The 13,897-nt window shown below is 29.9% G+C and overlaps 1 protein-coding gene and 1 long non-coding RNA gene across 2 annotated transcripts; both read left to right on the top strand.

Annotated features, from left to right (window-relative positions):
- Nucleotides 1–5,780: 5,780 nt before the first annotated feature.
- Nucleotides 5,781–7,255, top strand: LOC9321559 (cysteine-rich and transmembrane domain-containing protein PCC1). Its single transcript, XM_002885447.2, has 3 exons — nt 5,781–6,015; nt 6,108–6,249; nt 7,037–7,255. Exons 1-3 carry the CDS (start codon nt 5,985–5,987, stop codon nt 7,080–7,082), a joined length of 219 nt encoding a protein of 72 aa, XP_002885493.1. The 5' UTR covers nt 5,781–5,984; the 3' UTR covers nt 7,083–7,255.
- A 624-nt stretch (nt 7,256–7,879) lies between these two features.
- Nucleotides 7,880–8,623, top strand: LOC110229916. Its single transcript, XR_002333227.1, has 2 exons — nt 7,880–8,167; nt 8,282–8,623. It is a non-coding gene; the product is annotated as an uncharacterized LOC110229916 (long non-coding RNA).
- Nucleotides 8,624–13,897: the final 5,274 nt, after the last annotated feature.

The following is a 13,897-nucleotide window of genomic DNA, read 5'->3' as shown; positions in this document are numbered from 1 at the left end:
TATATATATATATATATATATATATATATGCACACACACACATAGATAATGTGAACTGGTAATTTGCTGGAACAGGATACGGTGGCTGCTTTAAAAATGCTTGTATAGTTGTATCAAATGTAAATCATGCTCTAAATCGAATATAAAAACATTGAGTAATGTCAGTAGTCGCATGAAGTCAATGACTCGATCGTAGTCAACTATCCTCGAAAGCATAGAGAAGTAGAGGGCATGTTGATACCAGCGATCCTCCAAAAAATATTCCACTATGGATGTCAGAACCAGTTTACCATGAATTTCCAACCATAGATCTATAACTACAAGCAAAACTAACTATGCATATTAACTGATAATAAATGTTTTCTTAAATGATAAATAATTTAAAGTACAAAGTTTAACAGTTGATTTGCTGGATTAAGAGATCGAAAGCCGTTGACGAAGGAGATCCATATATACTATAGACAAGGCTTACCACTATTCCTGAAATGTTCAAAGATCCCACGTGGTTTGATAGGTTTTAAAGACAGGTCCATCTCGATTTATATATATGTGCTTCGTATATTATAAATTAAAAACCATTATTATATGTGAAAAAAAATGTTTGGCCGCATAACTCAAAAGGTTTTCTAACTCTTAAACTTTTAAAAACTAGATTTGTGACCCCGCGCAATGCGCGGGATTTTACTTATAAACTATTAACAATATAAGACGTGAATATAAATATATATATTGAATTTTAAAAGATAAATCTATAATGACATAAACCTATTTAATTATGAATGATATATAACATAGATTTTATTGAGAATAATGTTTCTCTTGAAAAAAACCAACAAATTTTTAGGTAACACATGGTAAAAAATTAGTTGAAAAAATTCAGAGAAATATAATACAATCTCGACCATGTCATGTTCATACATCTTTTTGAATTTAGTCAATTTCTCTTGAAATTATTTCGCTGTCATTTTATTCGTCATATTCTAATATGCAGTCGTCCACCTCGCGACATTTTATCTCTTTTCACGTTCTTTTCGTTAAAATAATTGATTAAATTTTTGATTCATTATAAACTTATATTAAAATTATATTCTCTTTATCTATTTCATTTTTATATTTTATTTTTTCTTGTCTATTATAAAATGTTCTTTTTCCTACATATTAAATTTTATATTTGGATTCTTCCTATTCTCATACATTGCATTTTCCATGAAACATTGCACTCTAACGTTATTGTTTAAAGAAATCTTGTATCTAATTGTACTTTTAAATCACAATTCTTTCCTTAAATATATTATACAATTTTATATATATTTTATCTTGATTTTGGATACATACTTTTTTCTTGAAAAATAGATATTCTTATTTCGTGTAATCTAAATTCTATAGTTTACTATCATATAAAATTTTTTAATCTAAATATTTTATAACTCTTGAAAAGGTTAATGTCTTTCTAGCGTGATAACATATTTTTTTGTTTTCTACTTCTCATATATAAATTATATGTATTTGAAAATTATCTATATGCTTCTAATTTTTATTCATATTGTTATCTTATATATTTTTGTGCTGTGTTTTATTAATTCATTAACTTCTATTTTTGAATTATCTATTTGTATATTAACTTCTATTCACATATTTTTGTGTGTTATATTATATTACTTTTTATTTATATTAAAAAATGTTATTGTTTATGAAAAAATATTTTCTTTTATTAAAAGATGATAATATAAAAGTATGTGAAATTTTTTTTAATGTTTCTTCGTTTAATAAATAAATTGAGTGGAAGTTTTATAAAGTCATATATATAATTTAAATTTTGATATCAATCAAAACGATTTAAATGGCAATTTGGTTTGAAATGCACCTATTAAATGTATTGGGTAAGGGGTTCTAGTGCCTTGTCTGTGAATAATTTATTTATTCATGTGAACGAATCAAAAAAATGTTAGGTAAGCCTGCCAAAGCCAAACCAATACATTTTGAGAGACAGACCGATATAGGAACGCTAGCTACATGCATCTATATGGCTGAATCTGGCTGAATTGCTGAATCTGACTGGATATATTTGTGTTTTTCTATAGAATCTGGCTGAATAATTTAAACTTCAAATGGTAACTACGGAATCCGGCTGATTTTTTTTTTTAATAACTAATCAAATAAACTTTTAAAAAGTAACTAGAAAATTGTTTCACCGAAACCGAACTGAAACCGACGAAATAACCGAATGGATCATAAAATTCATTACCGAAAAATCGGAACCAAAATATTTTAGATATTTATATGAAACCAAAGTACACATATATATCCAAAATATTAGTTACTTTAATACCGAATAGTAAAAAAAAATCCTAATAATAAAACCCGAACCGGAATCAAATGGACACGAACCATAATAACCAAAAAAACTCAAAAATATTTGTAAAGTTTTTGGTTCCTAATCCGTTCTTGATTCAAAAAGCCGAAATACCTAAAACCGAACCGAACTTAAGCCGAAATTTTAAAATAACCGAATGGATACTAAACTCGAGAACTGAAATACCCGAAACCAAAAATTATAGAACCGACACCGAGCTAAAGACCCAAACATCCAAGACTATCCGCTATTAATTATCCATTTTAAAATCCACAAATTTTTTTTTTTTTTCCTAAAAACAAACTTCAAAATACATTATTCAAAAATACATATGGAAATTAACAAATGAAATGCATCTGTTGAAGGTTTGATTAATTTAATAAATAGAATAAAGTAGGACCATTATGACAGAACAACAAAAATTCAACAATAATTCCACGGTTACAAATGATGTAACATTAATATCTTCCACAAGAATTCCTCAACAATTCCACATAAAAGATGTTACCATTCACAGCCTTGGTGTTAGTCCGTACGTACATATATTTGGAAGGACACTCGCATTATATATTGATAAAAAAAAAACTGCATATGTCCTTTAGAGTTAGCTCTAAATTCTGTCCATTCAGAATAACCTAATACTCTTATGTTTTTGTTTCTGATAATAATATATGTAATCCATTATCAGTTTGATAATATTGAACAGCTTCGCTAACTATATATTTTCCCCTTAAATTTCTGATCAATGTGAAATTATAAATTCGACATCTCAAATCCTTGTCTCAAGATATTTGACAGTCTTCTCAGTTCTCATTATGCACCAGTGAAAAATATTGCTAGAGATAATAGTTTTTTGCAACATACATACATATATATATCCCTCCGTTCTTTTATAAGTGATGTTTTAGGAGAATGCATATACATTAAAAAATTATTTAATTTTTGTGTATTTCTAAACTAAAACATCATTTATTATCTAAACAATCAATAAAAAAATAATATACCGAATATAAATCGTCAAAACCAATAAAAAAGTAATTAATTTTGCATTGAAAATATTTACGTCATCTATTTAAAAACAAAATTAAAAGCTTAAAACATCACTTATAAAAGGAGAGAGTATATACTACTAATAAAAAGATTGATAAATGATCCAAAATACTCTTTAATAATAAATTGATATATATAGTCATAAAAAGGAATAGAAGACGAAAAAAATGTAATAATATAACTTTGTGATTTTTTCTTTAATTAGTTGATTTTGTTTCATTTGAAAAGTGGTATTTTTATTTTGTTTGAAAATCCAACTCGAAGGCAAATCAAATGAGGAAACATATGTAAAAAAGGAAGACTCATGTGATATTTTGGATACAATTGGTTTAAATAGTTAGTGAAAAGCAAGAAAGTCATCGAATAATTGTTTCAACTTTCAAACCCACCATAAATTCTTGACGCGTCTGTTTGTCTGTTATCTCTACAAATTTTCTTATACTATCAAAAACTCTATAAAAACAAATTTCCATTTGTAATGAAATTTGGATTAGATTCCAACTACTTTAAAGAACGCAAAGAAAATTAAAAACAGTGAAGTCACATATAAATCAAGTATCACGACACCACAAATTAATGTCAAGAAAACGCGAATATAGAGCTTCAGTGGTCCAATCCTATATGTATAAACTTATTCAAATTATATTTTTTTGGGTTTTAACTTCAAGTAATATATGAAAGTATATATAATCAATAGATACGTAATAACTATTTTTAAAACTTTAAAAATAAACAGCCGAACGAAAACCATTTGGGCAAGTTTGTAATATTGCCATCTCAGGTTACGCTTCTACCAGGGAAGTTCGATGCAGGGGAGTTCGATTCTAAGATTATCCCTTAAGAATACGACATCTTAACCTAATGTTTTATGCAATTATTTTACAAGACTTTTATAAATAAATAAATAAAGGGAGACTCACAAAAATGCCATTTTTCAATACTCATTTTCAAAAATGTCCCTTTTGGTTGTCCATTTTTAAAAATACCTCTTTTTATGTACAAAATGACTAAATTACCTTTCTTTTAATAAAAGATATCACAAATATATAAGGAAAACATGAGAATGCGCACACATCAAAATTACAAATTTGATTTTGTAAAAACTTGTAAAACCTTTAAAATACCTTGTAAAATATTCCCGTAAAAAATTTTCCTGCCAAAAAATTTTCCCGCCAAAATTTTTTTTTGCGGGAAAATTGATTCCGCAATTTTTTTGGCGGGAAAAATTTACAAGGTTTTTTACAGGGTATTTATAAGGTTTTACAATGTATTTTAAAAAGTTTTACAACGTATTTATAAGGTATTTATAAGATATTATAAGATTTTACAAACTATTTTATAAGGTTTTACAAGTTTTTTATAAGGTTTTACAAGTTATAAATACCTTATAAAATCTTATAAGTACTTTGTAAAACCTTTTAAAATACATTGTAAAACCTTACAAAACACTTGTAAATACTTTGTAAAACCTTTAAAATACCTTGTAAATTTTTCCCGCAAAATTTTTTTTTTGGCGGGAAAATTTTTTTAGAAAATTTTACAAGGTATTTTAAAAGTTTTACAAGTTTTTACAAGTGTTTTGGCGGGAAAATTGCGGGATCACTTTTCCCGCCAAAAAATATTTTGTATTTTGTGGACCTAATTTTGTTTCAAATAAAGGTAAAATGGTCATTAAAAATTAAAAAAGGGCAAACTTAAAAATAGACTCTCAAAGACATTTTTGAAAAAGGTATTGAAAAATGAGCATTTTTAACAATTTCTCATAAATAAAACTTAGGAAATTTAACTTATGTATCTACTGTGATATCTCAACCATCTTAATGAATGATACTCAATATTTTGATGTCACAAAATCCAAATTGAATTCTAGTAGTATAAAGATTATAATATTTTGGTGAATATAGATTAAAAGTTATTAGTGTTTTTCTATATACTGAGAAACTTCAAATAGTTGACGCGTAATTTAAGGACCAAAAGCTGATCAATGCTTTTTTTTTTTTAAAGTATTTTGTAAATGAGTTTGATGTTTATTGTTCAAACACATCGTCTGTATTTTAGATGTCAAAGACAAAAAATGATAAAATTAAAGTTTTTTTTTTTAAGAAAATTATTAACATTTTGATGCAAACATATATATCAGATAATCCGGTGTTAGTACTTAATTTGTAGCTTTACTCGTATATCAAACTCAGGAATCAGGATCAAATAAATTTGATCATATTATATATTCTCACTAACAAAACTAATAAATATATCTGTATAATACTTAAAAAACTTTGAATAAAATTCAAAATGTATAAATATATATCATAATTGCTAAAATATTACTATAAGATTCTAAATACTAAAAACTTTCATATATAGCGTACTTAATTGAATTCAACCACTCCAATAATCTTCAGATGTTCAAACCTGCTTTTCTCGTCCGCATCTTCATAATCTCTATTTATATATCATCCATCACCAAACCTCTCTAATTATTTTTATAAAAACTTTCATAATATTCGTCTTCTTTAAATTATAACCACAACACTTTCTCCTCTTCATAATCCTCATCTCCTCACTTTGTCACTAAATCAGAATGAATCCATCCGAGCAAAATCACTTTTCCGGTAATTATTCAATTATTTGTTTTAATCAAGATCGATATCCGACGTATATTGAACAATAATATGATAAGTTAATAATCTTTTTTTGGCCACAGTGGAAAAACCTTCACAAACTTCGTCGGGGCCGTACACAAGCCCACCACCGATTGGTTATCCGACCAGAGATGCGATGGTTGGTGACCCCCCTGCCGCTTCAGTGGAGACGAAGTCCAAGGGCGATGGTTTTTGGAAAGGATGGTATGTTTTTCTTTCATTTTACTCTCATCATGCATCATATATAATTATATATAGATCATGGTTCTAATTATCCGTTTTGCAAGATATTCATACTACGCTCTTATTTTATTTCTAATGATCTATCAGTGTAGGGTTTCATGTGTGTTTCTCCGTTTTGCTCGATTATTTAAATCTTTAACTCGTCATCAGACAATAATTTTTGAGACTATAGTATATTTATTAAAAAAATTATGGAGTATCTCTAATTCGACTCAAACGTAACTATTGGTTTTGTACTGTAATTTTTTTGGTAGAATGAGAAACTGTCAAATCAAGTGTTGGAAAAAAATTGGGTCAACATTTTATAGTTAAGCTTTGTTTTTTTCAACATTTTAGTTGGGATTAAAAGAAAATTATGGTGTATGTGTGTGTGTTTTTTTGATAACTAGTGTTTTCTTGCAAATTTTTGTTTGTTTTAAATTCACCCTTGACTCACATTTTTTATTTCCTTTCATTGACAAAAGATACAAATTAAATAAAAATCCAACTTCAGAGTTGTCAGCTAAAAGTTTGTTTTACCAGCTGAACAACTAAAAATAAATTAAACCATGGGATATTACGTACGTTGCCAAAATTCTTTTTCTTTATTTAAAGTTTTTCAGAAAATGTTTTTTTTTTTTTTTGGTACAAATTTTCAGAAAATGTTACTACTTTAAATATTGAATTTAAACCCATATCTTCCCTAGTCCCTACATAAGAATGGTATTGGTACGTAACAGTTAATATATGTGGTTTTGTCTTTTGGCAGTTGTGCTGCCATATGCTGCTGTTGTGTCCTGGATGCATGTTTCTGAGACTTCGGAGTTAACGATTTCATGCAAATTATTGCTGTAATAAAATAGTATTTGATGCTAGTTATGTTACCTACTCTCTGTTTGGAATATACTATGTGGATGGTTGTTATTTGTTGTTATGTTTTATTATTGTAAGTGATTATATATATTCCATTGAATTGGTTTGTTGAATAGATCCATCGATGATCGCATCATCAGTAAGAAACGATAGGATGTGTTTCAGTTCCTCACGCATTAATGGTAATTTGAAGAGTTGTGAATGGGTTACCCAAATAGAATTAATTAGGTGGGATAATGTTTTTTTTTTTTTTTTTTTCTCTTTCTTTCTTGACCAATCAAAAAGAAAATACAGTAGTAGAAAAGCGAAAACCCAATAACAAAATCAGATTTCTCTAGAAAGCAACATATGCTACTTGTTATATATACTGCAGAAATCTTAAATATAGAAGTTCTAAATCATGCATATAGATATCAAACGAGATATGTCAACGGGATACTTGTTATATATAGGATATAATTCATGATAAAACCATATATTTTCAAGCTGAATGATTAGATGTATTAATTAAATTGCTTCACGTTTTTATGTTTGTGGAAGTTAGAGAAACATTCAGTTCATTTTCAAATAAAGTGCCAATTAGCTCCTAATTATTTGGGAAGTTAAAAGTAACAAGTAATAATGTATTGGCTAATCAAAAGTATTGTATGCTTACATTTCCCGTTTGATATATATACATGCATTGTAACACCCCCTCCCACATTATTGGGTCAATTTATTTTGACATAATGATACAAGCCCAATAAAGCCCAATAACTCCTAACAACTAGAGTTTGGTGTTTGTATGTGTATGTGTAGAAGCATAAAGATCTCTCTCTTCATTTAGAAATGCCGTCAAGAGAAGAATAGAGAGAGAGACAGAGAGAGAGAGAAAGGAGAATTGTAGCAAAGGCAACGTGATCACCACCGGAGCTTCACGTAGTCACCGTCGTTCACTTCTCCCACCGGAATCGATGGCGAAGGAGACAGATCATTCCACAAGGATAGCAAAGCAGTGATGAGTCTATTTTGTAGCAGATCAGAGATGGTGGTTCATATATCACGGATTTATCGGTTTTAACCGTGATTTATGTGTCGGTTTTAAAGTCTTTTTGTTGTTTCTAGTATATTTTTGAGTCTTTTCAGATTTTTACACGTTCAGGACAAATTTGGAGAAAATGAATCATTCTGGAGCTAAACCGGAGATTTGGAGCTAAGGAGACGATTTCGGCATCAGACCAAGACATGAGTTTCGACCGACACCCATTGGTGTCGCTCGACACCACACACGGCCCCGTGAAAAGTCTCGACGGTTTAAAGTTTTAAAGCCCGCATAATCAACCCAGAAGATTTCCTTAATTGCAATTTTAGTCCTTGCACGTTTTTGAGACTTTATAAATAGTTTTTAGGTTTTTTCTATTTTATTATCTTGTCTTTGACTTTTGTAATTCTCTGAGCTTGAACCCTTTGGAAGATAATTGGAGAGAGCTATTTTCAGAGATTTCATAACCCTGTTAGAGAGAAGATTTATTCTAAACTCTTTTCTTCTTTTGATTTCTTATTTTACAATTTATTCAAACATATTTTCTGTTTCATTAATCATGTCTGAGTAATCACCTTGTTATGTTTAGGGATTCTCATTAGGGATTTAGATGAAGTAGTAAATCGATTACCTGTTAGGATTTATCTATAGAATTTTTCACCTAGGTTGTTCTTAATGCTAGTTATAGAGTAACTAACTAGAACTTGATCATAAGATAATAGGTTTTGATCCGAGAGGCCGCCTGTTATTAAAACTACCTTAGGTGAGCAAATATTTCTAGATTCATACGAGAGGTGGTTTAAGAAGATTTGTGAACATATCAAACATGTGCTTAATGCAAATTACTAGTAAAATAGGGTAAATCTTCGGTTTTGTAGTGAATTTGAAATCTTAAAAATTTTGTGTGTGTGTTTCTTTTTCTCACTATGAGATTATATTATAATATTCAAATAAGATACACAGCGAGATAAACTGAAAGTTTTAGTCCAAAAATTTTAGAGCATTTCCATGGGAAAAATATCACACAGCTTTTTATAATTAAAATAATGAAAAAATTAGAAAAAGATGGAGAGAGATAAGCGTTTCTCAAACGAGAGACCTTGAGATAGACAAACTCATTTTATTAATTCTATTGATTTAACATCTTTTATTCATGAGATACCCTTTTTTGACATCCTCACCGATGAAGATGCACTTACAGAAAACAACGTCGACATGATATTTTTCTCTGACATCAAATGTCCAAAAGAAGGAGACAAAAAAATATAAAATACAAAAAAGTAAAATAAAATACAATGAATCATGAAACCGCAAATTGTTTAATTCCAGGAAATACAAATGATTTAGTACATATTATAGGCCATAATAGCATTTTCTACCTCTACAAGATACTTAAGTACTTAACCCAATTTAGCACTAAGGAAAACAACTTCGGAGTATTACGAAGCATAATTCGTAAGGAGAGAGCTTCTTTCGCTATGCTATCTGCCAATCTGCCATCACATTGCTCTCTTGAGAAGAAATTGAGGTTAAACTTGAGAAATACAAACGAACTTTGTGTTTTAAACGAGATCCCAAATTTGTGGCTTTAGGCCTAAAATTCTTTAGAAAAATTTTGTAGGCTGAATTCAAAGTGTACTGAAGATCAATTTTTTTTTTATGAGAACATAATTTAAAGCATCTATAAATTACATTAATTAGAAAAAACAAAAAAAGTGGTCGCACCACTTGGCTAAGGTAGGTCTCCACGTAGGGGTGAGACCAATTATCCGGGATCCGATCCGGGATCCGCTCCGAAAAATAGGATATCCGGGTTGGGCGGATCCGGATCCGGATAATGAAAAAGCGGATCCGGATCCGGATAATAGAAAATTTAAAGCCGGATATCCGGATCCGGGATATTTTAGATAATAATAATATTTTTTTAATATTTTATTACTATTATTTAAATTTTATTAATAAATTCTATTATTTTATATAAGAATAATATTTTTTTAATAATATTTTTAATTATTTATATTAAATTATTTGTTTTTAAATATTTTTCTTGAAATTTTATAGTAATAAAAAAAATTATATAAAAAAACCCAGATCCGGATATCCGGGTGGAACGGCTCTTTTACGGATATCCGAAATCCGGATATCCGGGTGGAACGGATCCGGATCCGGATAATGAAAAGGCGGATCTGGCCGGATCCGAATCCGGATCCGGATACCCAAAAAAAGCCGGATATCCGGATCCGGCCCAGCCCTCTCTCCACGTGAGTAAATATCTACCTTTGCTCAAATAAAAAGTTCCCCCTCCTCGCGTACCTGCATGAATATGATCTCCGCCAGATAGACGTAAAACTTAAGCTAGTACACAAAAGTGTTTACTGATAAGGTTCAAATTAAGACCTAAGACTACTCTCTCAAATAAGAGATCAATTGCAGTACTTTAGGGTCGAATTCCACAAAGCTCTCGTGTTCACACAATAGACTAACATGTTTTGAATTAAGCTAAACAAGAAAAGATTGCAAATTAAAATAAAACAAGTAATTAAAATCGAGATGTAAATCAGATGGGAAAACGTTAGGCTTAGGGATTTCTCAGGAAATAAAGTAATAGTAAATCTAGCAAATTAATTAGGATAATTTAATGAACCGTTCTAGAAATCAAAACACTAATGAATAGCTAACCACCTCTCGATGCGATAACTAACAAGTCTAATATCAGTAATTCCACCTCTCGATGCGAATTCCTAGATCTAGACTAGCATTAATTTCAGGTTTGATATGTTCACCTTAGTAGATAGGCCGATTCTTATTACACACCTATAAACCAGGCTCATCTAAAGTAGTTCCAGTAACAGGTGCCCTCTCGGATCAAATACCTATTATCCTAAGATCAAATTCTAGGTGATCAAGCTAGAATTAGCATTAAGAACAACCTAGATGAAGAACTCTATAAATTAATCCTAACAGGTAATCGATTTACTAATCCATCTAAATCCCTAATGAGAATCCCTAAACCTAACAAGCAAACTACTCAGACATAGAGATTGAAACAAACAACATGATTGAATAGAATTGCATTAAGAAAACAAAGAAGAGAATAGAGTTTAAGAAATCTTCTCTGGAGGAACTCTCTTCAATTATCTCCCAAAAGGTTCAAGCTCCAAACATACAAAAGAGAAAAGGAGAATAGCCTCTCCAAGCTTAGGTCTAAACAATGACCTTATATATATATATATATATATATATATATATATATATATATATGTTATTAAAAACATGCAGGGACTTCTTTGTAAATAGGGAAACGTTCTGGGCCGAATCTTCAAATCTTCATAACTTCAATAAGTTGCGAAATTGAATTGCCGTCAGATCTTGGTGTCGACCGAGGGTGGTGTCGATCGACACCTACACGTATTTTCGTCTCCGGATTGCTCGCGCAGCATAACTTCTCGGTTTTGCTCCAGAATGATCCATAATCTCTAAATTGGTCCCGAACGTGTAAAAACCTTAAAATACTCAAAAGACTCTAGAAATAACAAAAAGACTCTAAAAACAATACATATATCACGGTTAAAACCGGTAAAATCCGTGATATATCACATACCATGACTCTTGTCTATCAATAACAAAGTGCATTGCACGGGGATGTGATGAAGTTGGCCATGATCTCGGGAATAATGAGTCAAACTAGTATTGCAGTGAATCCCCCTGTTAAGTTATCATGCATTATCATAAGAACTCCCAATAATCTGGCAAATACATCTTTCTTGTCATTTTTTCGTATGTGCCACAATATCATTCAAATAATGCCCTATTATTTCACATGTTTCAGCATATGATTTATATATAGCTTCAGCCCAAAATAAGAAACAGAACATTCTTCAAAAAGACCCCTACCGAACATTCTTCAAAAAGATCCAATTAATGAGTAAGTTACAAAAAGACTCGATGAGGTAGCATCGTCCTTTGTAACGATCAAGGATGGTAAGACTATCGGTACACATACTTGTCCATGTACTAGTAGAAGATCCATCAGCCAATGCAACCTTTGCTTCTTCAGGTAGAACTCCAAGTTGAGTTACTCGGAATGCTTCCCAAGATATTAGTATCCTTGATTTTAGATCATGAATATCATAAGTCAATTTATACTCTTTAACACCAACTTTGAATCCAACAATTGCTTTAGTCTCTGTTTGTGGTGACTAAGTCCCTCCCTACAAGCTAGGTTGCATGGAAACGGAAACGAAAATTTAAACGCGGAAGCGAAACGTGTGGAAACGGATTTTTAAAAAAATTACGAAATGGAAACGTTTTGGAAACGTGTATATATATATATGAAACACTAAACATCAAAATAATATTAAAAATATATTTTAAATAACATAAATCATTAATAAAAATATTAAATAATCAAATTAAAATAATGATAACAATACTCAAAATAAAAAATTAAGACCATATATCACGATCACAAGTAATAAAATAAGTGTTTAATATTCCTCATACTAATTAGGTTTTTAAAGAAAAATATCAAATATATACTTATATTTTAAAAATAATTAATTTTTATGTTTCAAAAGAAAAAATTAGGTTTCCGATGTGTTTCCAAAATGGAAACGTACGTTTCCATCGCGTTTTCAAATTGACTTTTTAAGGATACGTGTTTCCATGACGTTTCCACGTGTTTCCAAGAGTTTTCGATTCCGAAACGTTTCCGAAACGGGAAACTCACCTCGGATGGAGTTTCCATGCAACATAGCCTACAAGTCTTGAATTTAGAATTCTTGCAGTAAAAAAACAACAACAGGGTCTACTAGACATAAATTAGGAATAGATCATTTAATTAGTTAACCTTTTTGGCAAGAACCTTTCACAAAATTAACAACTAATCAGAATGATTCTTTATTAGGCCATGGCCGGCTATGCTAACATAAAAATACAAATCAGATAAAACAATATATTGCCTATTGCGTATTCTATTATGATAAATGAATCAAAGACTTTTGCAAAAAATATTATATTCATATGTATATTATTTTAAAACTATGATTCAGTTAGTTGAGCTTGAAAATGAATAGTCCTTCATTGAATAAGTAAAATATGTAATTTCACATTCGCTTGGGTGGTACCAACGAAATCGAGTGCTTACTTCAAGTTCTATTGAATTAACCGATGAATTTGCTATTAAATATTTTTTCTATATTCGAAACAAATTTCAAAAAATTTAACATCTTTCTTTTTTTGGGGCAGTAATTTATTATTATTATTATAATGAGAATAAAAATTCTATTAGACCCAAAAATGATACATCAGCTAAAATCTCTTTTTCGTTTACTCCTATCCCGACGAGTCCTACTACTTTGGAACTAGAGGTTTTGATACGTTAAAAAAAAAAAGTTGTGACGTATCGCGGTTATCGCCCAAATTTTTGATCCGGTACATATACCTTTATTAAAAAAAATTGGTTTTCAAAATTGCTAATTCACATAATCGCGATACTTGTCAAGGCTATCGATAAAATTTCGACACGTATAAGAAAACTTTTAACCAATTAGAAATAGATATTGTGTTATTGCCTAGAGCTATTTTGAACAAGTCTATTGATATATACGCTAATGGCTCCTACGAAGTAACAATATCTTTTCACTTTCATCTCAACCTTGGGTGTGGCTTTCGTCTTCCCTTTTGCATTTCACAGAATAGCATTTGCTTTTTCTCCGCAATTCTTAATTTGCTAGT

Source organism: Arabidopsis lyrata, assembly GCF_000004255.2.
Source record: "Arabidopsis lyrata subsp. lyrata unplaced genomic scaffold ARALYscaffold_3, whole genome shotgun sequence".
NCBI classification, from domain to species: Eukaryota; Viridiplantae; Streptophyta; class Magnoliopsida; order Brassicales; family Brassicaceae; genus Arabidopsis; species Arabidopsis lyrata.
The sequence above is the reverse complement of the archived record's forward strand: the minus strand, read 5'-3'. Positions and strand labels throughout refer to the sequence as shown.

Excerpts from the sequence above, each read along its gene's own strand:
- LOC9321559 (XM_002885447.2), top strand. The coding sequence starts at position 5,985 with ATGAATCCATCCGAGCAAAATCACTTTTCCG. Across the intron at positions 6,016-6,107 it reads CGAGCAAAATCACTTTTCCG|TGGAAAAACCTTCACAAACT; the intron begins GTAATTATTCAA and ends TTTTGGCCACAG. Across the intron at positions 6,250-7,036 it reads GATGGTTTTTGGAAAGGATG|TTGTGCTGCCATATGCTGCT; the intron begins GTATGTTTTTCT and ends GTCTTTTGGCAG.